The sequence below is a fragment of the Ambystoma mexicanum genome, chromosome 3q (assembly GCF_040938575.1).
Source record: "Ambystoma mexicanum isolate Mex_15411 chromosome 3q, UKY_AmexF1_1, whole genome shotgun sequence".
NCBI lineage: Eukaryota > Metazoa > Chordata > Amphibia > Caudata > Ambystomatidae > Ambystoma > Ambystoma mexicanum.
In genome coordinates this window covers 334,738,353-334,763,856 of record NC_090926.1, presented here as the reverse complement: position 1 = coordinate 334,763,856, position 25,504 = coordinate 334,738,353, and the positions used below count along the sequence as shown (strand labels likewise).

The 25,504-nt window shown below is 45.8% G+C and overlaps 1 protein-coding gene across 3 annotated transcripts in view; it reads right to left on the bottom strand.

Annotated features, from left to right (window-relative positions):
* ADAM19 (ADAM metallopeptidase domain 19) overlaps positions 1 to 25,504 on the bottom strand; it is a 378,374-nt gene that overhangs the window by 196,316 nt on the left and 156,554 nt on the right. For all 3 annotated transcript variants that reach the window (XM_069653928.1, XM_069653926.1, XM_069653927.1), the window contains exon 6: positions 24,559 to 24,751. In XM_069653928.1, the coding sequence (XP_069510029.1) occupies positions 24,559 to 24,751 (193 nt within the window). The remainder of the gene's footprint in view (positions 1 to 24,558; positions 24,752 to 25,504) is intronic.

The following is a 25,504-nucleotide window of genomic DNA, read 5'->3' as shown; positions in this document are numbered from 1 at the left end:
GGTCATTAATATGTTCGGCAGAACGGCACATTGCCTCCGGGATTAGTCAACAAGCTGTGCAACCCCTGTTCTGGGGAAGAGGAAATCGCTGACAGGCCCATAGGTCAGCGCTCACCCTCCAGAACTTGTAAAACAAGATAGCTGCACCATGTGAGGGCAGGGGATGCAGGATACACTTACTCCAACACGACTCAATAATGAGGACTCAGTAAGTTGGCAAAGGGAAGTCCGTTTTATGACAATTACATCAAACAGAGAAACAAATGGAAATCAGCAGCATTGTGATCACCTGTCTCGCTCCGACTTCCTCGAACTTCAGTCGAACAGCAATTCTTATAGGCAAAAATCGTCATCACTGACGTCTAATTTCTATAAAAAATCATCATGCAATATAATTGGTTAGGAAAGGTAACTTAAGTATAGGTGTTATATCTGTATATGATAATAGCGCATGCGGATTGGATAACTCTTATCGGGTGGGCGTCTACGCCCATCCCTCTACATTACGCGTGATAGACCTCACTACAACTACAACGTCCTATTGGTTACAATATCTATAGGACTCCAGATAACTTGGTTCATTGTGATTGGGCAGGTTACACCCCTAGACATACATTTCCACTTTTAATTAGCAGCATGCAGAATGGACACCTCTGTGCCTGGTGCCCCAAGTTTCACCCTGCCTCCCTTCAATCAATCAGTGTTTTAGGGCGACGTGTCAATTAGTTGGCTAAGGATGGCCTCGAAAATTTAGTCTCTTATCGGGAAAAGTTATGGCATCCTCGGGTCCTGGATGATATCAGGCGATGGTACTTCTTCGCGCATGGCTGGTCACGTGTTAGTTCACCATGAATCTGCTTCAGTTTCCATCTTTTAGTGCATTTAATTCTGTGTCAGCCTAGCCACCTGCATGGGCCCCCCTTATCTTGACCTTCATGAGGCAGGCTGGTATGCTCTGAAGTTGGAGTCTTGTGAGCTGACGCTCTCCTCCCCTTCTCTGGTTGACCTCGATTTCCTAGGCATGAGACGCTCTCTGTTGAGTTTCGATTCCGCTCCTTCTCTTGCCTTTGGCTGGGTTTCAAAACTTGGCCTGTCAGGCCTCTGGCCGGCTGGGTACATTTCTGCTTTTACAAAATGGAGTTGCACTTGTATAATGTGCCTTATTGAGGTAGATACATGGTTGGCGCCTGCCGCTCTATCTTCTACTAAGCATTGCAAGTAGTATCGATTTCTTAGCATCTTGCGTTTCAAGCCTATTTACACACGTTTAACAGGGCTGTTGCTTCCATCTTGTCTGGTAGCACTGTTTCGTCATGTTGTAACATTGTCTCCTCTCTGTGTCTATTCCATTCATTTTCGTAGTTACTCGCACTGGCGTGTTATCTTCGATAGCTGCTTTTGTTCATTCACGGGTCTTGTTCAGGCCCTTGTGTCATTTCCACTGGCCTTGCATTAAGGCTTTTGGGGTCTCTTCGTGGACCGTGTGTAGGTACTTCTCATTTCGTTTCAGCGGCTGGTATGGCTGTCTGATAGGGTACCGTGCTGCCCAGGGTTGTCTGGTTATGGGTGCTTCAACCGGTATGGATCTTCTGATGTATACTGGGCAGAGTCCCAGTGCAGCTCTTTGTAGGTTCATTTACTCTTCATACGTCACATACCTTGGCGAGTACGCTCCTAGTACCTCAAAATGAGAGGAAGGGGTGCAGGCATTGTCTGGGACCTCCTCTACACTCCCCCCTCTGGTCGGTTCATCGACCACTTCTGCACCCTCCTTTGCATTAATTTCTTTTGATTCTTCGGTGTCATGCTCATCGTCCTCTGCGTTGGTACATGATGGTGTGAATGTGTGAGCCTTTGGAGTCCATATTTTTATCACTCCCTTCAAACTCCCTGCTGTTTTCACATGTTCGTCTTTGTTCCATGTCATTAGCTGACATTGTCCATTTGGGCTGCAGTAGATCCATTTTCCTTCATACCTTCTTCGTTTCTTAGGGTATGTGAACGTTGTTCCCTCTGGCGCAAATTTGCTGGCTTTCACAAAGTCTCTTATTTCTTCATCAGTCAGGTCTCTGGGCTTCCATCCCGGCTCGACATCAACCATTATTTTCATCCCTATGGCTTTCTTTGCAGTTTTCTGGCACTGTGTAATGATTATCTTGATAACACAGAATCCTAGCAATACCATTGCTAGTAGAGCTCCCAGAAACTTGAATATATCTGCCATCCATTGTCGGACCCACGAAAATAGGTCTCCAAACCAGCTGTCATTGTCCACTTCATCACTTTCATCGATCATCTGGTTTTTCAGGCTTGTCAACATGCTTATGGCCTCTGTTAGGGTTCCGTTTTCTTCATCGTGTGATGGTACAAATGTGCAACATGATTCTCCAATTTTTGCACAAACACCTCCATCCATTGCAGTGATCATGTCAAGCACATATCTGTTTTGGAGGGTCATCAGTCTGATTGCTCTCCGCTCTTCTTTGATCGCGTTGAAACCTTTTATAGTGGTATTGATGATCTGCAACCATTTAGTATTCACTCCAACTTGGATGTGGGGCAGGAGTAGTGTTGTGAATACTGTTGAGGTGAGGCTGAACAGCCTATGTTCGTACGGGATTGCATGGAATGCCTCTTCTGATTTGGGAGAAAAGTAATTTCCCCTCTTCATCCTGGATACCAGTTCCACAGATCTCCTTCTTCTTAGATGATCATCTGCTTTCGGGAAACTGTCCAACTTTAGGTCATTCTTAGGGATCACTAGCACAGGAACGTGGACGTTCACTAGTGTGCATATGCCTCCCCAGTTCTTCGGCAACCTTATGTATGCTTTGGATCCACACGCCCAGTAATGGTCCATAATGACTGCGGTTCCTTGTGTCATTCCTGGGGCTTCAAAGATTCTTCTGCAGTTTTGATTCTCTCCCATCTTCCTTGTGCCATTGTTTCTGAAGCATAGTTTCAGGCTCTCCAGTGGCACTATCTGCAGGGGTCCCTCTCTGTCTTTCACCCATGTTAGTAACTTTACTAGCTTTGGCCACAGAGGTTTGCATAACCTCTGCAAATTCTCTATTGCTTCCTTGCAGGCTCCAAGGACCAGCCATGCTCGGCAGATTACTACTCCGTCCTCCCATCCATCTGGGGAGACCACTGACCCCCAGATCTGCATTTGGCCTCTTTTCTTCCAGATTTGAGCCTCTTCTGCAGTCTTCCCTTGAACGTTCAGCCTCGGGTTAACTTCCCATCTTATCCCAGATCCTTTGATGCCAGGGTTCTCGTACCTGATGACATGATTTCTGGTGTGCGCTCGGTTTCTCGTTTTAATGTCCTGGACGTAGCCATCTTCATCCGGGTAATCCTTTTCGTTGTCCCATATCAACGAGGCGTCTCTTCCCATAAATTGTCCTCTGGTGTTGCACATTGCTACATGTGACATACAGTGTGCTGTAGGGACATCAATTTCTACAGCCACGAAGATCTTGGATTTTCCCATGCTATATGGTAGGAGAGCACAGACGAAGCATTCTCCTTCCGATTGTCTTCGTCCTACTTCCTTCATGTGCTGGTACCATATGTTGTTTCCAAGATGGGCTGTGCTGTCCAGGTAATCATTAAGTTAATTGTTATCTTCGTGTGGGATTCTCTTGATTTTGAGCGTTCTTCTGTAGTTTGCTATGACTATGTCTTTAAATGCGTCTGTGCTGCTTTTCCTCTCTGGGTGTCTCGGTGGAGCAGGCTGCCTCGCTATGGTAGGAGAAGGTTTTGTGTTTCTCTTCCTCTTCTCTTGTTGGTTTTCGTCATGGTTCTCTGGCCGCCATAGGCTCACCATCTCCTCAGCGTGTGGCTGAGTTATAGATCTGGTGCTTGTTTGCAGTGCTCGAGCTGGCATGTTTGTCGTTATAGTCTCTGCAGTTCTATGTTCCAGCTCCTCGTGCAGATTCTTTGCTCTGACTATGAATGGGAACAAATAGTCTATCAGCATTTGTGTTTTATCTGTGAATTCCTTTGTGGCTACTTCTGTTCTTTTGAGAGATTTTGCTATGCCCTCCCTCACTCGTGGTTCACTTGGCTCCTCTTGAGTACTTCCACTGTTTTCTGGAATAGATTGTTCGGCATGCAGTCTCCTCTTCTCTGCTACTTTCGTTGGAGGCCCTGTATCCGTTGACACTTGCCCTTGTCTGTGTGCATCCTGTGTGTGGGTGCGTGCATTGGTCAGTGCAGCGTTTTCATTCATTCCGTGCTGACCCTGTCTCCAGCTTTTCTCTTCATTTGTTACCTCAAATGTGTCTAAATCATTGCTCATTACATTTAAATTGAGTTTGTTACTTTTAACATCAGGTTTTCTTGGGACTGGAATGACTATATAGGGTCTGGGTGGTTTCGTAGGCCCCAGATGTTCATTATCTATTGTGTGCACTGAGATTGGGGCACTTCGCGCACCAATAAAGAAAGCAGTTCTGATTGTTAATGACAGAAAAACAATAATAATAACTAAACATATACACACAATCGTTCGGAACGACACTTCGCAGCATTTTCTTCCAGGGAAGTGGGGGCGCCCTTCTGTTGGGGGTAAAACCAAGTTACTGTTCTGGGCCCCCATTTCGAATGAGTTCATAGTCAATTATTTATTTCTTCTTTTGCTCTGGTCTCGTATTTCGAGAGTTCGTTACTATTAGAGGGATGAGTGCTTCTCCAAATGCCCCCCCTCACGTGAGTGGACATGCTGGAACTTGCTCAATGCGAAAGAAGGAAAAGATGGAACTGCTAAAAATCACAGAAAAATAAAATGTTGTAAAAATAAAAACAAAAGTAAAAATAAAAGTGACCATATGAAAAAATAGGAAAAAATGAGACAGATGCAGAAAAATGAAAATAAGATGGTGAAGTTCTTGTGTCTGCTCCTTTCACTGGGACTCTCGGCGACAAGTTGAAGAACAGTGTCTCTCTCCTCGATCTGTTCCACGGCAGAAGGATGACAAAACGTTTTATTGTGGATCTCCTCCTTCTAAGGCTCTCCTTAGCAGTGGGTGTCCGTAATTGCTTCTCAGTTGCGTTATGATAGCTCTCAGGAGCTTGTTTAATTGTGCGTTCTTTACTGGGTCTCTGAGGAATGTGGGTACGTCAACATTGTTGGGTCTACCCACTAGTTCTGGAAAGTTCTCAATGAGGTCGAAGAAGACTTGATATGCGTATCTGCTGTCTTCTGGTGACAACGACATTCGCTCTGATTTTCTGGTCTCTAGATCACAGGCCTTTCTTGTGACGTGAACAGTTTTTACACTTTTCTGCTGCATGGATTGCTACCACGTAATTCAGTTTGTACCACACTTGGTTTAGGAATTCGTTGTTTCTTGGATCTCTGATAAAGGTTGTGGTTCTCTCGACAAGTCCTGGGCACTCCTCTATGATTCGGAAAAACAAGGTGTATGTCAGTTCATCGATGATCACTTGAGGTGGAAGCATTTGTGTCCTTATTCCCAGTACTCTGGCACTTAGGCAAAAGCCTCCGCGAGGACCGTCAGTAGTTGCCGTATTATCTTCCTGTTAGCTGGATTTTGAATGAAATCTGGGATGCTGGTGTCTCTCCCTACAAGCGATGGATATGTCTCTAATACTAGCCGAAAAAAAGGAAAGCACATCCTTTGTAATATTTCTATGGGGGGATACCATAAGTTTTATGACAAAGTCTTGGTACTGGTTGCTTCAGGATATCGTTTTTGGTTCTCAGAAATGTCTTATTTTCCGCTTATCAAAGTCTTAGGGCTTTTCCAATGCTTTGTGTGGCTTTAAACGTTCATATGAGTAGCGTTACTGCAGCTTTGGATGTGCGATTCTCTTCTTTACCCTGCACCTTTGGCTGCACAGAGTGTTTGTTTTATTGGTTTTTATTCCTTTCAGTGCTTAGATGGAATGTTGATTATATATGGAAAGTTCAGTGTAAGGCCAAGTTTACACAATGAGCTCTCTCGTTTTGTCTTTTCTGATCATGTGTCCTTCTTCCTCGTCATGGATCTTGTCTGCACGTGCTGAGGTTCTTCCCCGTTGTCTGTAGATCCTTCGCAGCTGGATGCAGCTGGAGGGCACTCTCCTGCATAGGGTTTAATGTCATTTAGAATGATCCACGCTCTTCTGCCCTGGAGCTTGACGGCGGACGGGGTGCAGTCCTCTACGATAAAGGGGCCATTAAATCTTGGCTAGTTCCACCTTTTTCTTGCGTGGTTTCTCACCAATACTTCATCACCAGGGAAGATGAGGGGCACACATAGGATTTGAGCTGCGCCTGCTTCAGCACTTCCTGTTGTATTTTGTGCTGTGCTGTCCCCTTTTCGCCGTCGCTGCAGCTGGCCTGTAATGACAGAGGTGCTGGATGTCATACAGTCAAGGTACTTTTGCATCTCTGTTCCCAGAACCCCTCTAGTCGGCTGGGCATCACAACTAGCTCTATCTCGGGGGGTAAGAGGGGTCCTCATCCTTCTGCCTGTAACTATCTCGTGCAGCGTGAGATGATGGTGGGATCCTGGTTGGTTCCGAAGTGCATACAATGCCAATGGTAGACAGTGCAGCCATCCCTTCTTTAATGTGAGCTTCAACTTGGCTATCCTCTCCTTAAGCAAGACGTTGATCCGTTCACATATCCCATTCCCCTCACGATGATACGCCGACGGGAACTTGTGCTTTATACCAAGCAACAAGCTGATCTGCTCGAAAACTTTGTTAACGAAGTGAGCCCTGTTATCTAATCTCATTACCTCGCACACCCCCCATCTAGGGAACACTTCCCTCACCAGGAACTTGGCAGCACAGGTAGCGTCGGGGTGTGTGCAGGGACCTGCTTCTATCCAACTAGAGAATGGACACACCACCACAATTAAATACCTGTACCCATTGCATACTTGGATCATATCGATATAGTCGATATGCAAGTGTTGGAATGGTCCATTTGGTCTGGGGATGATCCCTCTCACTACTTTTAATGTGTGCCCAGCGGTGAATTGCTGGCAGATTATGCAGTTCACCATGAAAAATGCAACATGCTCTGCTAAATTCGGTGTGAATCAGTCTTCTGCGAGCGTTGCAGCAAGATTTTCTTTTGTCATATGGATGGGATAGTGCAGTTGCTCTAACGCTACTTTTAGAAGGGCGACAGGCATTACTGGTTTACCAGTGCTGTCTTGCCTCCACAACCCGTCAGAGGGGTATAAAGAACACCCTCGAAGCTTCCACAAATTTTTCTCCTCCTGAGGTGCCTCCCCCTGGAGCTCCATTAGCTGAATCTGCCCCATATTGCTATAGGCTTCTGGTGTGGCTTGCGCTACCATCATCCTCTCATTGGTACGTGCCACCTCCAAGTCCATGATTGTTTCAGTTTTGGATGCCATGTGCTTGGCTTCCGTGTCTGCTTCATGATCTCCATATGACACGAAATCCGTCCCCTTGATATGAGCAGCGCATTTCACGACCGCTGTGCCTACTGGGAGCTGTAGTGCTTTTATCAGCCTGTCCAATAAGGCTGCATGTTGCACTGGCGTGCCGTCTGCTCGGAGGTAGCCCCTCCTTTTCCAGCGCGCTAGACCTGCATGTACTGTGGATGTCACATAGGCTGAGTCACTGTACACAGTTACTTCCTGGTCTGCATGATTCTCAATGGCGAGTATCAGTGCCAGCAGTTCTGCAGCTTGCGCAGAAAAGTGAGAGGGTTTTCGCACACTGATGAGTACTCGAAACTCTCCATTCACTAGTTGTTTTATCACAGCCACGCCTGTACATCTTTGTCCGTCTTCTTGGTCGATTCTCGAAGAACCATCAATAAAGACGATCTCTCCACTTGCCAGGGCGTTTTCCTTTACCCTGGGGATCTCATCATAGAATTCCTCATAGTTCGCACAGTCGTATATAGGTTCTCCCTCTGTGACTGGCTCAGCTAAGAATGTAGCAGGATTCACAGTTTTACATTGAACTATTTTGATCGATGGGTTAGAGATAATCACCTCATAGGCGGATGCTCTCTGAGATGTCAGTGTGCCCTTTGGCTTCTCTAGTATGGCAAACAGCGAATGTTCAACATATAATGTCATGGAGCACCCCATCACAATGGCTGATGCTTTTTTGATAGCGAGTGCGGCAGCAGCTAGATTTTGTTTGCACGGGAAGTGGCCCTTCATAACCGGGTCCAGACTCCTGCTGTAATATGCTAGGGGCTTGTACCCCAGCGAGGTTCGCTGCACGAGCACTGCCATCATAAAATTACCATCAGAGTGTGAGAACAGGTAGAATTCCTCTGCATAATTAGGAATCCCGAGAACTGGGGCCTTACAAATTGCCCCCTTAGTTCTGCAAACCCTTTCTCCATTACCTCAGTCCATTCAATTTCTCCCTTTGTTGCCTGGGCTTTCTTTAAAGCCTGAAGCAAGGGCTTGGTATACGAGCTGTAGTCAAAGACCCATGCTCTGACATAATTGCACAGGCCTAAGAAGCTCTGCATTTGTTTTAACATGCGCGGCTTGGCCGTGTTCATGATGGCTTCAGCCCTTTCTGGGGTTACCTTCTTCCCCTCATGATAGATCAGTTGCCCTATGTACAACACCTCCTGTTGACAGTACTGCAACTTTTCCTTATCAACTTTGTATCCATTTTCAGACAATATAGTCTATAGCTGGACAGAGTCGCACCTGCATTGCTCTTCAGTGGTGCTGCAGATCAGAATGTCATCTACGTACTGCAAAACAACACTGTCCACCGCAATATTGCCTAGGTCCATTTGCAGGACTCTGTTGAAAATAGACGGGGACTCGCAATACCCCTTTGGAAACCTCGTACTTTTCAGGCGCATTTGTCTGAAGGTGAATGACGTCAGGTCCTGAGAGTCACGGTGCAGTGGAATTGAAAAAAATGCGTTTTTCAAATCAATCACTGTGAAATATTTTGCGTCAGTGGGTATATTACACAGTATTGTGGATGGATTGGGCACTAGAGGGAACTCGGCTTCAACTATATCGTTTAATGCTCGTAAGTCTTGGATTAAACATAGGACCCTCCCTTTGATTTTTTGACAGGGTAAATCACTGTATTGCAAGGTGATTCTGATGTCACTAGGATGCCCTGCTCCATCATGGCGGAAATTGTCTTCGCAATCCCTTCATCTGCCTCTCTGGACATGGGATATTGTCGCGCTTGTGGTAAAATTGCTCCTGGTTTCAGTTTAATTTTCACTTCACCTGCCCCCTTCAGGAGGTCTACATCATAGGGCCCTGTAGTCCATACCGCGGCAGGCACTTGGGCCATGTCGTCCTCAAAGTATTCTGGACTTACCAGCGCCAGCATTATTCTCTGTGGCACCTCCCGTCTGATAATTTTGACCCAAAATGTGAGACTTACTTCCACTCTTGTCTCCTCTAGGTCAGGGTGCTCTTCGAACAGATCGTCATCGGTGACGTCAGTCACTCGATACCCTTCTTCAATGGCGATAATCGCACACCATTGTCTGCCTTCGTCATAATATCCTTAGATCAATACCACTTTCCCTCACACTGCAGCAAATTGTATCATTAAGGGAAATACATGGCCATCCTCTGCGTGCATGGGTTTTCTTGATCTGAACAGAAACTCATCAGGGGTTCTCATAGTTTGCCTGCGAGGCCTGGCAGTCTCGCCATAAGCACCCGCACGCCATATGCAAAGACTTCTGGCTCTAACAGTACAGCTCTCATGGCTATACGTCCTGAGTATGCTCTGATAATTTTGTACACATTTGAATAATGCATTCCAGGAGTGGAGCACACTATACCATTCTCGGTAAACGAGATGGTCATGTTTAATTTAGTCATCAGGTCTCGGCCCAGAATATTTACTGGGGTCTGATGTGAATACAATAGGGGTACATTAATTTTGCACTCTCCCACTGAGACTGGGAGTGTGTCTGTAAAGGGAAATCTACTATGAGCTCCATTGAAACTCTGAGTATCTATAGCCTCGCCGGACAAGGAAAATTTACCCTCTCGTATGCACAAGTGCATTGCACCCCATGTCAACTAAGAAGGAATATTCTTTCCCCCCTATGGTGACATTCACCCTTGGTTCCCTGTTAGGGTCTGGTGTCACTGATACGATAAAGCACATCAGAGTCCCCCGTGAGCTGTCCTATTTCATATATAAGTTCGGCCCACTGTATACTTGTTGATTTCCCCTAGCCCCAGGGTTAACTCCCCCTTCGGAGCTAGTGCCCTGTGACATTTGTGGTGGTGCCTGCTGGGGTTGTCCCTGCGGCAAGTTCCCCATGTTCGGTGGTTGAACCACTTGCTGTGCACCTTGCTGCACGCCTGACGCTGCACTGTGTAATTTTGTGCACCGCCCTGTTGCGGGATGGCAGGCTGATTCACCATGCCTGCCCCCATCCCTTGGCTGTTTTGCCACATGCCTTGGCTTCTGCACATGCGCGCCACGTGTCCTGTCATTCCACACAGCCAACACGCTGGCAGTGGTCGGGCCATCTGTCCATCTGGCATAGCTGGACCGCCCATCTGCGCGTTCTGAAAGCCATTTTGGTTATTCTGAAAGCCTCCCTGGTTACCTCGAAACCCTCCTTGATTACTCTGCCATCCTCTTCCTCCAAAACCCCTTCCTCTTGGGTAAAATCCTGCGTTATCCTGATTATTCTGCGATGGGTTGGTCGCTTGTTGTGCGCTTGGTTCGGCTGGGCTGGTGAGCATGGCTCCCTCGAGAGCATACTTCGAGAGATTCTTTTGCACCAGCTTCGCCTCCTCGCCCTTACGAGTTGCCTCCTTTTTCCGATTCTTTTCTTGCAACAATCAACAGTAGTGTGCAATTGTCAACTGTATTTCGGCCCATGGTTTTGCTTCTACTCCTACCAATTTTTTGAGCTGCTTCTGCACTGGTTCAGGCAACCCTTGGCATAATATGTGGTAGAGTACAGGGATAGATTTCATCCAAGACACATGCGTTTCGAGCACCCATGCGTCCTGAAAATTCTGGATATAAATCAACGGGTCCTCTGACTCTTTCATTTTCCGAGTCATTATAGCCCCCATATCAGAAGCGTCTGGATATAGCGTTCGCAGCGCTTTCCACGCTGCTACCCTACAGTTATTAAATGGCGCTCCGTCATGGGAGGTGTTAGTTAGGGTTACCCTAGGATAGCCTGCCCGTTTCCATACATCATCTGCTCTTTCACCAAGTATGGCAATTAGGAGGCCCTTAATGTCCCCTACAGCTAAGGTGACACCCCCCGTCATTTCTTCTAACTCGTGTATCCACTTTCCGGCTCCCGATGTCAGCATTGGAAGCTTATTTTTAAGGTTCTCTCGGTCCATATGTGGCCATGGATTATACTGTGGTCTGGCTCCCCCCTTTTCTAGCAACGGGAATTGCAATGCACGGTCCTTCTTCTCTTTCCCCATAGCTCTCCGGTCTGTCGCCGGGGTGGCATTCCCGCCTTGCCATCTACCTGGCAATGCCCTTAATCTATCTGCATAGGCAGGTGCTGACGCCCCCCTCTGACCGTGGAGTGTTCCTTCATGTCGGCCGGACTGCGCGGCAGACTTCGATGCCCTACTTGTGGACCCGCTAGCGTCTGACCATCATACCCCTCGGTCCCCTGGGAGCCGTTTTTTGCACCGACTCCCTTCTTCATGTGCCACATCCTCCGTTTCCCCCACCGGAGTCAGATTCTGAATACTCCCAGTTTACACAACTCCTAGCATCTTCTCGTTCTGCCCAATCTCCAGCCTGTCTAGGGACAGTCCCCTGCTCTCACTACTTCGGTGGCATCCTCAGTGTCATATAGCTGAGTGCTCTCTAAGCGCTCATCTTTCCTTTCCTCATCGGCTATCTGCTCTAGCCCCATCTCATCGTATATTTTATCGATCGTTTCCCCGATGCTTCTGGTGTCGAAGTCATCTTCAATATTTGTCCCGCTTGTATCTGGTACCACAACGCTTGCAGGAAATAATTCTTCTATGTCTTCCATTCTACTGTAGGATTGGGTTTAATCACTTCCCGCACCAAATACTCAAGATCCCGTGCCCTCTGTCTGTGCTTACGTTCTACTTCCTCATCTATTTCCTTTCGCTTCTTTGCTTTTTCTCTAGCCTTATCTACTTCCCTCATCCGTTCATTTCTACATTCTTTTGCCCTTCTACTTTCCTCATCTTCCCGCTTTTTTACTTTCCTTTCGTGCACTATCCTTTCTTCCTCTAACCTTAACATGTTCTGCCTGTACTTTTTATAGGCTGCGTACTGTGTGCGACTGAGCGGTATTCCTTGCTCTTCGCGATATAGTTGTTCTCGCCTTAGCCTATCTTTCTTTCTAGTCCTTTCATCTCTTTCTTCCATCCCTTTCTCTTTCTCTCTCCTTTGCGTCTCATCAGACTTCTCCCTTGGCCTCAAATCATCACTTCCTTTTCCATCTAACTTCAGTAATATTTGACCTCCCATCTATTCGTCTTTCGCGATTGCTATCTCATCACTTCTACCTTCATTTCCTTTATGTTTATTTCCCTCTTTCTCCTTATCTGGAGGTGCACAACTCTGTGCCCAATCTTTCCCTTCATCTTGGCATCTCTCTCTGTCCCTTGAGACTGCAGAGGCGATATTGTTTTCCTGTTCTTTTCCCTTATTATCGTCACTACTGTACTTAGGCGACGCATATGCGGGGTTGCTATACCCCGTGGCTGCTTTAAGTTCTCTTAGTGGGTAAAGACCCTCTGACTTGCTTCCTTCAATGACTGGCTCAGGTGGGGCTGGTGGCGCGGTAAGCGTCTCACCCCCCTCTGTACATACATTTAGTATCCAGTCTGTGGGTGGTTCTTCCACCTTCGTTTATTCAAACATTTTCCACAACTCCAGAACAGCAAGACGTTTCTCTAAATTCTTGCCCGAATATGTGGCAAGTAGGAAGGTAGTCATGTGTGGTAAAACAGCCTTAGAGAGTGACCCGTTCTGGGGCCACGGCATAAACATCTTATTGGCGGTACCCTTAACCCACTCTGTGCTGTATTTCTTTAGTTTGGGTGCATGCTTGGGCAGTTGCATGCACAAATGCGCAAGCGGGGTAACTTCCTCCATTTTTAATTTCATCACTAACAGTATTTACACAGTTCTTTAACCCTCCAATGGTATGAGCGAGCACCACATACGCAAGCTCCAATCCAATATTTTCCCGCCAAATTTTGTGCCAAGAATTTACTCAAAACCCATCAATTCAATGGCGATTCCCTCTTAGTTACAGAATCGTGTAAAGCCATAATACATTTCAATCAATCATCAATACAGTTATTTTCACATTTGACATAAACAGGACATATATGACAGACATTTGAGAGACTAGACGGACACCAGCTGGTCATACATATACCTGCCTTCTAATCAATACCCCATCATGGGATGTGAACGAACCCCTTTGATGCCGTCTTTAATCGTCACCGTAGCCTAAATTGTCCCCCCACTGTGGGCTATGGGTTCACATTCCTTCTGACCACTCTTTAAAGCGCAGGAATAAGGCGAATCCTTACGTTTTGTCTCAGGTGCCCCCCCTGGTAATCCTTACGTTTTGTCTCAGGTGCCCCCCTAGTAATCCTTACGTTTTGTCTCAGGTGCCCTCCTGGTAATCCTTACGTTTTATCTCAGGTGTCCCCCCGGTATCCACTCTTTATTTCTTATGCTCGAGTCATTACCCCTATATATATATATATATATATATATATATAGTCTCCTCTACTTCTAACTACTTTATTTTTTCTCCCCCATCCTCCGTTACCTTTCCCTTACTTACTCTAATGCCTACGAGACATTTGCCAAAGTAACGAGTTTGTTGTTTCACTCACTGAACGCATCTTTTCCTCTCTGGAACTTCGGGATCACCGCCCCTTCCTCTTCCTGCTTTTAAGGTTTTCGTCCGATCCGCTGCCCGTGGGAATGAGAAGGGTTATGCTTAGAAAGGCGGGTTCATTCAGACCCACTGCAGATTTTTGAAGTTTTACTCTATCATTGTCCAGGGGGAGCTTCTCAGTCTACTCAGCCAGAATGGCGAAAGGACTTGTGATCTTACCGAAGGCCTAGAGTTACTTCGTGCCGTCGGTCTAAAGGTGTCTTATAACTATATCAATCGATAATCAATAATCGATGGCCGAAACCATCCTCACGCTACCAAGTGTTCTGGGGAAGAGGAAATCGCTGACGGGCCCATAGGTCAGTGCTCACCCTTCAGAACTTGCAAGACAAGATAGCTGCACCATGTGAGGACAGGGGGTGCAGGATTCACTTACTCCAACACGACTCAATAATGAAGTCCGTTTAATGACAATTACATCAAACAGAGAAACAAATGGAAATCAGCAGCATTGTGATCACCTCTCTCGCTCCGACCTCCTCGAACTTCAGTCGAACAGCAATTCTTATAGGCAAAAATCGTCATCACTGACGTCTAATTTCTATAAAAAATCATCATGCAATATAATTGGTTAGGAAAGGTAACTTAAGTATAAGTGTTATATCTGTATATGATAATAGGGCATGCAGATTGGATAACTCTAATCGGGTGGGCGTCTACGCCCATCCCTCTACATTACACGTGATAGACGACACTACAACTACGACGTCCTATTGGTTACAATATCTATAGGACTCCAGATAACTTGGTTCATTGTGATTGGGCAGGTTAAACCCCTAGACATAAATAACCACTTTTAATTAGCAGCATGCAGAATGGACACCCCTGTGCCTTCCATCAATCAGTGTTTTAGGGCGACATGTCAATTAGTTGGCTAAGGATGGCCTTGAAACTGTAGTCTTTTATTGGGAAAAGTTATGGCAACCTAGGGTCCTAGATGACATCAGGCGATGATACTTCGTGCCTGGCTGGTCACGTGTTAGTTCACCATGAATATGCTTCAGTTTCCAGCTTTTAGTGCATTTACTTCTGTGTCAGCCTAGCCACCTGCATGGGCCCCCCTTATCTTGACCTTCATGAGGCAGGCTGGTATGCTCTGAAGTTGGAGTCTTGTGAGCTGACGCTCTCCTCCCCTTCTCTGGTTGACCTCAATTTCCTAGGCATGAGCTGCTCTCTGTTGAGTTTCGATTTCTTAGCATCTTGCGTTTCAAGCCTATTTACACACGTTTAACAGGGCGGTTGCTTCCATCTCGTAGCACTGTTTCCTCACATTCTAACATTGTCTCCTCGCTGTGTCTATTCCATTCATTTTCGGAGTTACTCGCACTGGCGTGTTATCTTCGATAGCTGCTTTTGTTCATACACTGGTTTTGTTCAGGCCCTTGTGTCATTTCCACTGGCCTTCCATTAAGGCTTTTGGGGTCTCTTCGTGGACTGTGTGTAGGTACTCCTCATTTCGTATCAGCGGCTGGTATGGCTGTCTGATAGGGTACCGTGCTGCCCAGGGTTGTCTGGTTAAGGGTGCTTCAACCGGTATGGATCTTCTGATGTATACTGGGCAGGGTCCCAGTGCAGCTCTTTGTAGGTTAATTTGCTCTTCATACGTCACATACCTTGGCGAGTACGCCCCTGGTATCTCGAAATGAGAGGAAGGGGTGCAGGCCATGTCTAGGACCTCCTCTACACCCCTAACAGTTAACATTCATTAACAACAGGTCCAGACAAGTCTGTATGTCATTATAAGGCTGGTGACGATTTAGCGTGGATTGCCTGCCCTATAGGTGACTGCAGAGAACTGGTGACTTGCGTTTACGTTTTTTTGACAAACCGCTCCTGAGAGGACAACCATGTTCCAATCTTCTCCTTAGAGTAAGCCCCAGAACCCGCAGACCATGTGGAAGGGCTGTTCAACCATCAAGCACTCACTCGCTATGCCTGTGAACCAGGTCATTCACTGTCTAGCTCGCCTGAGTGAAGTCATCCTACCACAAATATTGGGATGGCACCCATACATGCCAACATCTTCCTGGCTCTTTGAATAGCAGCTACCCCTCGACAGGGTGGATTCTTAAGACATGTCTCGAGGCCTCGAACTGGGATTATCAGGAAGATGTTTGACTTCTCATAGTGGTGGCACCAGTGGGTGGCACCTAGTACAGAAGGGATGTGGTCAGGGGCAAGACGGGGTCTGGAAGGGATGTGGCTGAGGCGGGTGGGGCTTAATTAAGAAGGTATGTTGCCGAGGGGTTTGGTTTACTTTGAACATTAGCAGAGCATATAGTCTGTCCTTAGGCATGTGGTCCCTAAAGATATGCTGTGCAGAGCCCTGACAGAGAAGCGTACGCTATCTGGGAACAATGAACCCTAAGATGGGGTATGTTTCAGAAAGGGAGTTAAAGCAAGGCCACCTGTAGACACTCTCATGACATTGCCGAGAGGATAGCTCAGGGGCAACGTGGCAAAACAATGCATAGCAACACAGATTCGAATCCCGGTCTCGCCCTTAGCAACTGATCTCCGTTGTTAAGAGCGTTATAAAAGAACAATCATAATTGCTCTTAACATTGTAGGAGTTTCTGCTTCAGTAACCAGCCCCTGACGACGAAGAGAGGAACAACGGAATTCCCATTTAAATCAATTTTCAAACCAGAACATTAAGAGCAGACAGATGTTCCCCCACACCTATGCCTCAGGGCGGAATGAATTTCAATCTGTTCCAAAAAACATGAAAAATGAGTGCCGCAGGCAAGGAACCTGTTTCTTAGCATGGAGAGGATGCACGTTGCTTGGAGATGTCTTCAATGCTTGCCAAACCACTTTATATCCAAATATCAGAGACCTGGTAATCGTCCACCCTGCTGCCTATTACTCTGCCCCTGTTCCTCTACTGACAAGGCTTCCACAGACAACAGAGCTTCTCTGAAGTGGGAAGCTGCAGAATGGGGACACTGCTCCCCTATTCTTTTAGAAACAGGGTCTAGGGACCATTACAATTTAGAAATGTATACATCTACATGTCATTGCCCTAGGAGCAAAAGTGATGCTTTACACTTTAGATAAAAGAGCTTGCACTAGGAAAAAGAATTAAGTGTGGAAAGCAGAGCGTTACTCACGGGAGACTACACAATGAATATCCTTGCCTTTGTAGAAAGTGCTCAGAAGGACATCATGCAACGACTTAAGTAAATCCTGGACGCTTGCTCCTCCAGCCAGTGATGAGCATCCTGGCACTAGAGAAGCCCTATTTTTTTAAGCCTTCGAATGAGAAGGCTTAAACAAATAGGTTCAGGGTTGTCAAACATTGGGCCTTGAGGGCTGGATCCATGCCGGGTTTTCAGGTTATCCCTAATTAATATTCATGAAATAATTTTGCATACACTGATTCTAAATGATATGCACATTTTTCCTCATAAATATTAACCAGGGATATCCTGAAAACCTGTCATGATTCCGGCCCTTGAGGCCCAATGTTGGACAACCCTGCTCTGTTTAAGCCTTCAAATGAGAAGCCTACCATGAAGAGAATTCCTAGTCAGCACTCCTAGCTGGCACCCTACTGCCCGGGTGCTTAAAGCGAGAGCTCCAGGGGATGCACTCTTTGGCAGGCTATGCCCGCAATAGATGGCGGGCTCTAGCCATCTTACAAAAAGGGACTTCCATAAAGACATATCTTTCATTTAGAGACACTAACAGCTACAGAAGGCAACCTCTGGGCTGTACCCACCTTCAATTTTCTTTATATTGTATGGTGTCTTATTTTTGTTGGTAGCAAACATAATTTAATGTAAAAATAATTTAGATAAGATTAGGTTGGTATATTTTCAGTGTAGCTCTGCAAGGGCATTTTGAACCTTAGAACCCATCCATGAAACTCTTTGAGGTTAGTGCCCCCGCTAACCATTAGTGAACAGAAGTGCTGCAAACTCCCTGGGTTGACGTGAGATTTAGGACGGGGAATTTGCCAGGGAACTAAAGTACCCTCTGTTTCTTTGCATATGTCAGCTAACAATATATTGGGGGTCATTACGAGGTTGGATGTAATCATGCTGCAATTTGCGGCATGGTTACCTCCTTACCGGGTACCAGGTCTGGGTTCCTCAAATGAGGACTTACCGGGCCATTCCAACCTTGGAGGACCCGGTAATTCCTCATTCGAGGAACCTGGACCCGGTACATCCCCATTCCCATTCGAGCCCCAATAGGGCTCAATGGGAATGGGGAGGGAGCTAAAAACGGGTCCGTTGTTAGCTCCCTGATCCGCTAGCGGGACCCGTGAGCAGACTCGTAATAGGGCGGTAAGGGGTTAACGGCGCCGGCCCCATTACCGGCGCCATTAACCCCTTACCGCCCAGCTCGTAATGACCCCCATTGTCTAAAAATGCAGTATTTATTGCTTCCAGTTTAGGCATATACACTTTGGATTAGCCGGCGATCAATTGGTTGCCAAATCATACACTTGTATCCAAATTATATTCATGTTACTATTTGATAGGCTGGCCTTTGAGCACTTTACCATACCACTGGTCAAAATCCCAAACAAGGATTTGGTGCTTTGATGGCTACCTATGGCAGGGATCTGCAACCTGTGGCTCTGCCGTGTTTGTGGTCTACAGCTCCCATCTTCCATAGCCATCATAGTCAATGGTGATAGATCACGGGAGTGGTAGAATGAAACATCTGGAGAGTGACAAGTTGCAGACATCTTGCCTATAGATCAACAAAGCTATAGTGTGCATTTAGTGGCAGCAGAGATCTCTTTGATGGGGGCCGTGGATGCCACAAAAGACCAGCAAAGGGTTTTTTGTTTTTAGAGTTATATGGCGACCTGAAAATAATGTTGGCAAGAATGAAAGATGTGACACGAGTGCAACCTCCTAGTCCTGTGAAGGACAGTGAAGGGCCCGACTGTGCAGAGTGCCTGCAGTTGAATGACTCTTCATATGCGAGTAATCTCTAAAACAACCACTCATTTTCAAGACCCGAACTTTATTATCAACAGCTAAGCTTGGGTACAAAACAAAACCAACAATGATGTGTTTATGGGACTCGTGGGTTTGAATTAAACCTGCGATATAATTCTAACATTTAAAAAAAAGTGACAGCAGACCTCAAAGAGTTAACAAACCACTATCTTATTTGTAACCTCAACATCTCTTGGGCAAGGTACTGGAAGGGAAGATCACCCCCAAACATCAAGCCCAGGTGGTAACTAACTTCATCCTTCATACGTGCCAGTGGGGGCTTCGGCTTGTTTACTTTGTGGTTAAGTAGGCCCCCTCCTTGTCATTTATTGCGCTGTTTTGGTAGATAGGATCACACCAAACGAGAAAGGATTTGATGATAATAGTTCATAGCATATGGTATCGAGAAATTGCCTTTCTCCTTCTTGATTTATCCAATTCATTTCTGCAGTCCCACTTTCAAGCTTTGTCTGCTTCCTTGATGGTGATGTTCTGGTCATTCGCCACGTCATAAGGAGCACCCTCTTCTGTCCTAGATATGAAAAGAAAGCGTTGTAAACTTTTCTTGTAGTGTCTCATTGGCACGTTTTGCCCTCCAGCCATTTTAATTCTGTGGATACTACTCAGGTAAATATTTTAATGGCAACATCCTTAGGCAGGGGATCTGTACATCAGGATTTATTTTTGAGGTGTGTCTCTTTGGCATGTTATATGCCGATGTCCAATTCTGCTGGCAGTTGTTTGCTTTGGTCTCCGCTGAACCATCGAGTGCCAGCAGTGTGATAATTCTAAGTCTCTGGTGTTTCTGTTCTGTTCTGAAAATTGGTACCATGTTATGGATGGATGGTCAAAATTGCTCCGGTTGATTGGGCTCAGACATTTTGAATTTACTACGAATTTGTGAAAATGAATGTGGGTGAGGGTAAAGATACAGCTGTTTAGTGGAAAATAGAGACGTCCCCGGAGCCTGCCAGGGTTTCAATTCAAAGGTGGCAAGCCAGCATATTCCCAGTGGCTGAGGTTTGTTCTTGCGGTGTTGTTTTCACTGAGAGCGCGTCACCATTCCTTCGTCTCCAGCTTCTGAGGTAACCTCAGTTGCTAGATTGCTTGTCTCTCTTTCCAAGAGGCCTGCATTTCGTTATGCTAGTGAGTTGATCTTGGAATATAACATTTCTTAGAGTGGTTTTGGGGAATTAGGGAAAGCAAATGCCTGATTTCTTTGCTTGGGCTCATGGAGGTTTTGGCCGGTTGTGTTTCAATTTCCGGTTGCCTCTCCCTTTTCTGCGCTGAGGTGAGTGATGATGTTTCTGGTGTTGTCTGTGGTTTAGACCCAAAAAGATGTTCGTTGGAGTCATTATTCCTCTGAACTGTATAGAGACGTTCACCACAAAGTCGTCAGCATCTCTTTTAGATTTCAGGGTTTTTTTCGGATTTAAATTGTCTTCAAATCTGTTAAAGGCAAAGTCCATCCTTTGATAGTTATTTTACACAGTCCATGGGATGTTGAGCGCTTCTGTTTCTTTTGTTAAAAGAATTTTGGCCGATGTAGGGCAGTCTGCGAGTGGGAGGCGCAGTTTGCAATTAACCTTTTCATCATATTTGTTCATGTGTCAATTAAGTTTTTTTCTGTGATGATATCTTTATTTTGTTACCCAAATGATGGAACACCTGAGTCAGAGTGGGACACTGTTGATTTCCAAGGTTCACCTTCAGGTGGAAAAGAACCTGGGAACGCCAGGGCCTGATCACATATGTTTTAATCCCATCAACCAATGATGACAGAGCTCTACCTAAACCTAAAGAGCTCCTAAACTCAGGTGGTTCTTGCAAACCAATCATGGATGCATTGCCATTCCCAATGCCACGAGAGCTGGGTGGGGGAGGGGGACACTGTCACAAGCGCATTAACTCATGAGCCTGCAGACAGGTGTGGTGCCCAGGCCTTCATCTTTCATTGGATTGTAAGAGTACCACATTTCATTGCTGACGCTCTGAGGGCCTCACCTTGTCCCAAATGAACCATCCAAACAAACTCACCAGGGGACTGCTTCTCTCCCTGCTGAACAAGGGCAGCATAATGTACACAGGAACCCCCACAGAAAGGATTGGTGATACTCCAATGGATACAGAACCAAGACTCTGTCTGAACCTCAAGAACTGAAAAATAAATCGCACAAAGTCCCTGAAAGAGCTCCACTGGCTCAGAGTGGGGCAAAGAATGCATTTCAAAATATGCTGCAATGCATAGAAAGCCTTTGTGGAAAAGAGCCATACCTCTGGAAGCTGATTACCTAATAAATCCTGAGCCGAAGCCTCTTGTCAGACAGCACTGTGCTTACATCCCAATCCAGAGTTAACCACAAGAAACATGTGAAAAAACCATCAGAGTACAGGGCCCGAGTCTGGAATGTGTTAGGCATATGCATTAGGGTTCCTCCTATCTGCCCACCTTAAAAAAGCCTCAAAAATACAACGTTCATAGATGTTCTTGCCACCAGAGAAAGAGTAATCAGAACCCCCCAGATAGGACTAGGCCCTGCAGACCACTCAGAGACACCATTTATGCTTTCAAAACAACTATCACGCTACCAGGCTTGCAGAACCGCTCAGAGCTTTCCAACAGGCACAGCCGCATGGAACAATGATACCAGAATCTAAAGCCTGGCCTGGCCATCGTTTAGACCGGAAACTGTTGATCTAAGAACCAACTGGCTCTTCCAGCAACATACTGATGCACCACAAAACTCAAAGGATGGTGTTGGCTCTCGGGCAGTAGGGAATGTTATTTTCATATCTTCCAAAAATATGTGCACTACTAGTATTGGAATAAAGAAGGGATATTGGATTTTTTACACACTTGCACCCCTCCCTTCTTTAAGAAATAATAGCAAGAGGATTGGGGTTTAGTGACAGGCCTTCTGCATGTAGTGATTTTAGCAGTATCTGCTGCAGGGTTTATCACCATTATTTTGGATCATTCCGGGTGAACTTGTACTTTTTTCAAGCCATTTGCAGATTGGGTGATGCACTCCAGTGGTGGAGCTATAGTTGCAGAGAATGGAGAAGCAGGGTCTAATGTTTCAATTGGGAAGTTCTTTCGAGGAGGCTGCACTCTTTGGCGTTCCAGCGAATCAACATAGTCTCAACCAGCAGATCATCACAATGTGATAGTTTTGATGGGATGCTTTCCAAATTAAAAGGAGATGCGCCCCTTTAATGATGCTCCAAGACAATTTATGGTGGTCTGCAGTCGGCCATCCCCCCCTGCATCATAGTGCCCGGCTACGGTAATCATAGCGGACAAAGAACTTGGCTTCCTAAACTTTTTTGATGGTGATGTCTGCCTCGGTATCCAAGATCCGACTTGTGACTTTGATTGCTGATGCTCTAACATGCCTCAACACCAAAACATGTGTTGTCAAAGGATTTCTTTTGATTCTCATCCTATGCACCTTCTACTATGAAATTGTAATGGGATATCCACATTTAATTATCAAATTAACTCATAAGAATGTTTCTTTATTGGAAGTAATGAACCTCAGAGAGGAATGGCATTCTTCACTGGGGTACTTCTGGGATTAACAGAAAGCAATGCACCTTACGCTACCTCTTCAAATTTATTAGATAATAGCGTGGACTCTCAGTGGAAAAGACGTGGTCTGGTGAGGAATGACTGGACTACAGTTTGAATTCCTCAATATCATAGTCACGTCAGGCAGCGACTATCTATTCCTTTTGAACCTTGTATACCTTATCTGCCAGTACAATCTTCCACATAATTCTCAACGCTTCAGCAACACTGGCTTGCACACTTTAAATTTCTCTGTCACGCAGTCAGAAGCCAAACCATAGACACATTCCTTGTGATCATTTGTGACTACCATACTTGTCAAGAAGCTGACACAACAAATGAAAGGCATCCTTTCCATACGCCCGACCACTCCCAGATCCTAAAATGAAAATAAAAAACAAGATGCTGGTGGTTGATTATAAGCGGCTGTGAGTTCCTCGCTCCGTCTCAGACCTTTTCTATTCCTTACCGCCCTCAAGATCTGACCATCAAAATATTTGGTGTGGAATGAGCCCCACTGGTCCACACGGAGTGATGCCCATGAGGGGCACATTTGTGATATTTTGCGTGGTGATTGTCGGCGTCTCCGGCATATTTTTAATGGCTCAGTTCACCAACACATCAGTCTTATCTGTGATCTAGAGGGACCAATACATTTTCCTTGGTTAAAAGCTTCAGTGAGTGGGGCTGTCAGGAGTCAAAGATAAGAGAATTAAGCATATCTCATCTCTGACTAGACCTGACTCCAAATTGCAAAAGGTTATTTCCTGTCATGCTGTAAGAGATATTGAAAGGGACAAAATTATTCGGCTATGGAAAATACCTCAACAGTGTCTACTCAAAACGACGTGTAAGAAAAAAGCATCATGATAAGAAGCAAATTGAGGCAAGGACAACTTCCAATTTAAATCTACTACATTTGACGAACTGCAGACTTTTTTTTAACAATTATATGAATTGGTCAGAAGCAAAGATAAACGGATAGATTGAAATGTGATATAACTCTGAGCATGGCAGCCATCTTGATTAACATTAAGTGCATAAGGAAGGGTCGGTTTCAGTGACACGCTTGACAACGAAGATTTTATTGGGTCAGCAGCTGCACCTCATGCTGTCGCCTGGTTGGGTGTGGCTTGAATTCGCAGCAAGTATGGTTACTCAGGGAACACAAACACTTAGAAAAAGTGGAAAGCAGAGCATTTCTTTTACAGGCCCCCATTTTGACTTAGCCAGATAATCCTGCAGGAAGAGCCCAAAATAGTCCATCTCAGCGGTCATGGCCCTCTTTGCCAGATTCTCTCAATTCTCTGCATGAAGTAGTGTACACACAGGAGCCCAGGTTCATCCCAGGTTCCTACTTCATCCAGAGAATCACAATGGGTCTATGCTCCATGCGCATAAGTGATGAGTAATGGTGGTCGCTATGAAAAACAGGACGCCCGTCACTACTATGGATCCCTACAGAGCGCACCTGAGGGAAAGGAAATAACGCCAGTGCGGTTCTCGGGTATCTAGCTTCTGTGCAGGCATCAGAACGTTGATCATGGGGAAGTCTCTTGGATTTACGGCTTGGGGCAAAAAGGTGTGCAGAGAAACTTCGTGTCAGAGTTTACTCACAAGGTTCACGCACTGTTTGGAAAGTCATTGTGGTGAAGAAGCCCCACACAGCCCTGTTCCGTGTGTTTTTTCGGCATCGCCATCCATGGGATTGAGGCATTTTGTAAGTGATTAGGTGCACAAAAGAGTATTCTTGAGAAGATCAGTGGAGCGTTTTGGGAATTATGAAAATGGCAAAAACTCTTAAATATATTTTATTCTACCTTTCTTCACCCACTTCAGGTACAGCTGGTCGCTGGTCGGTGAGGTAGTAGAGGCCGAGAGGGGAGCCCTAGGCATAACAGTTCCTTACCTTGCAGTGTCCTGGGATGAATTTGAAAGGGGAGCATGTACCTTTGTCAGTATTTTCCGAAAATAAGATTAGAATCTGAGGCCAAGAGACAAGGGTTAAAAGCTGTTAGTGTCCCTTACTCAGTGGTGTTACAGAACGAGGCTGGAAGTGAATATTAGGCCTTCTGGGTTAATGTCCTAAATCTAGGTGAAAAACTGTGGTTGTGCCTTACCCGGTGGTGTCCTGAGTTGGCAGCAGAGATAGGAGCCCGCGCCCAATGCTCTGGAAGAGCCTCAGGATGCTGATGCCCACACGTGCCTTGTGGAAACCGCAGATGTTCCGTCCTGTAGATGACGTGCAGCCCACGGTCCCCTGCGAGGGGCTCAAGCATGTAACTGAGGTTACTCCTCAAGGAAATCAGGCCGCTGCCAAACAATTGAGAACAGGAGTCAGCATACAAGAAACAACAACAGTCAAGAGGAATAATTAGACAACTATCAAACAAGACACAGCAAGAGTCAGGAGAAGTGATCAGACAACTTAGGAAACAAGACACAAAAAGAGTTAGGGGGAGTGATCAGACGATCGACAAACAAGACATAGGAGTCAGAAGGCGTGACCATGCCACCAGACAACCAGGAGAAAAAGACGCAGCAAGATTCAGGAGAAGTGATCAAACAACCAGCAAGAGTCAGGATGAGTGAACGGACAACTAGCAAACAACACACATCAAGAGTCAGGAGGAGTGATCAAACAACCAGGAAACAAAACACAACAAGAGTTAGGGGGAGTGATAAGACAATCAGCAAAGAAGACGCAGCAGGAGTCAGAATGAGTGACCATGCAACCAGACAACCAGAAGAAAAAGACACAGCAAGATTCAGGAGAAGTGATCAAACAACCAGCAAAGAAAAACACAGAAAGAGTCAGGAGGAGTGACCAGACAACCAGCAAACACACCATAAGAGTTGGGAGGAGTGATAAGACAACCATCAAACAAGACACAGCAAGAGTCAGGAGAAATAATCAGACAACCAGGAAACAAGAAACAGCAAGAGTCAGGAGAAGTGATCAGACAATCAGCAAACCAGGCACAGCAGGAGTCAAAAGGAGTGACAATGCAACCAGACAACCAGAAGAAAAAGACACAGCAAGACTCAGGTGACATGATCAAACAA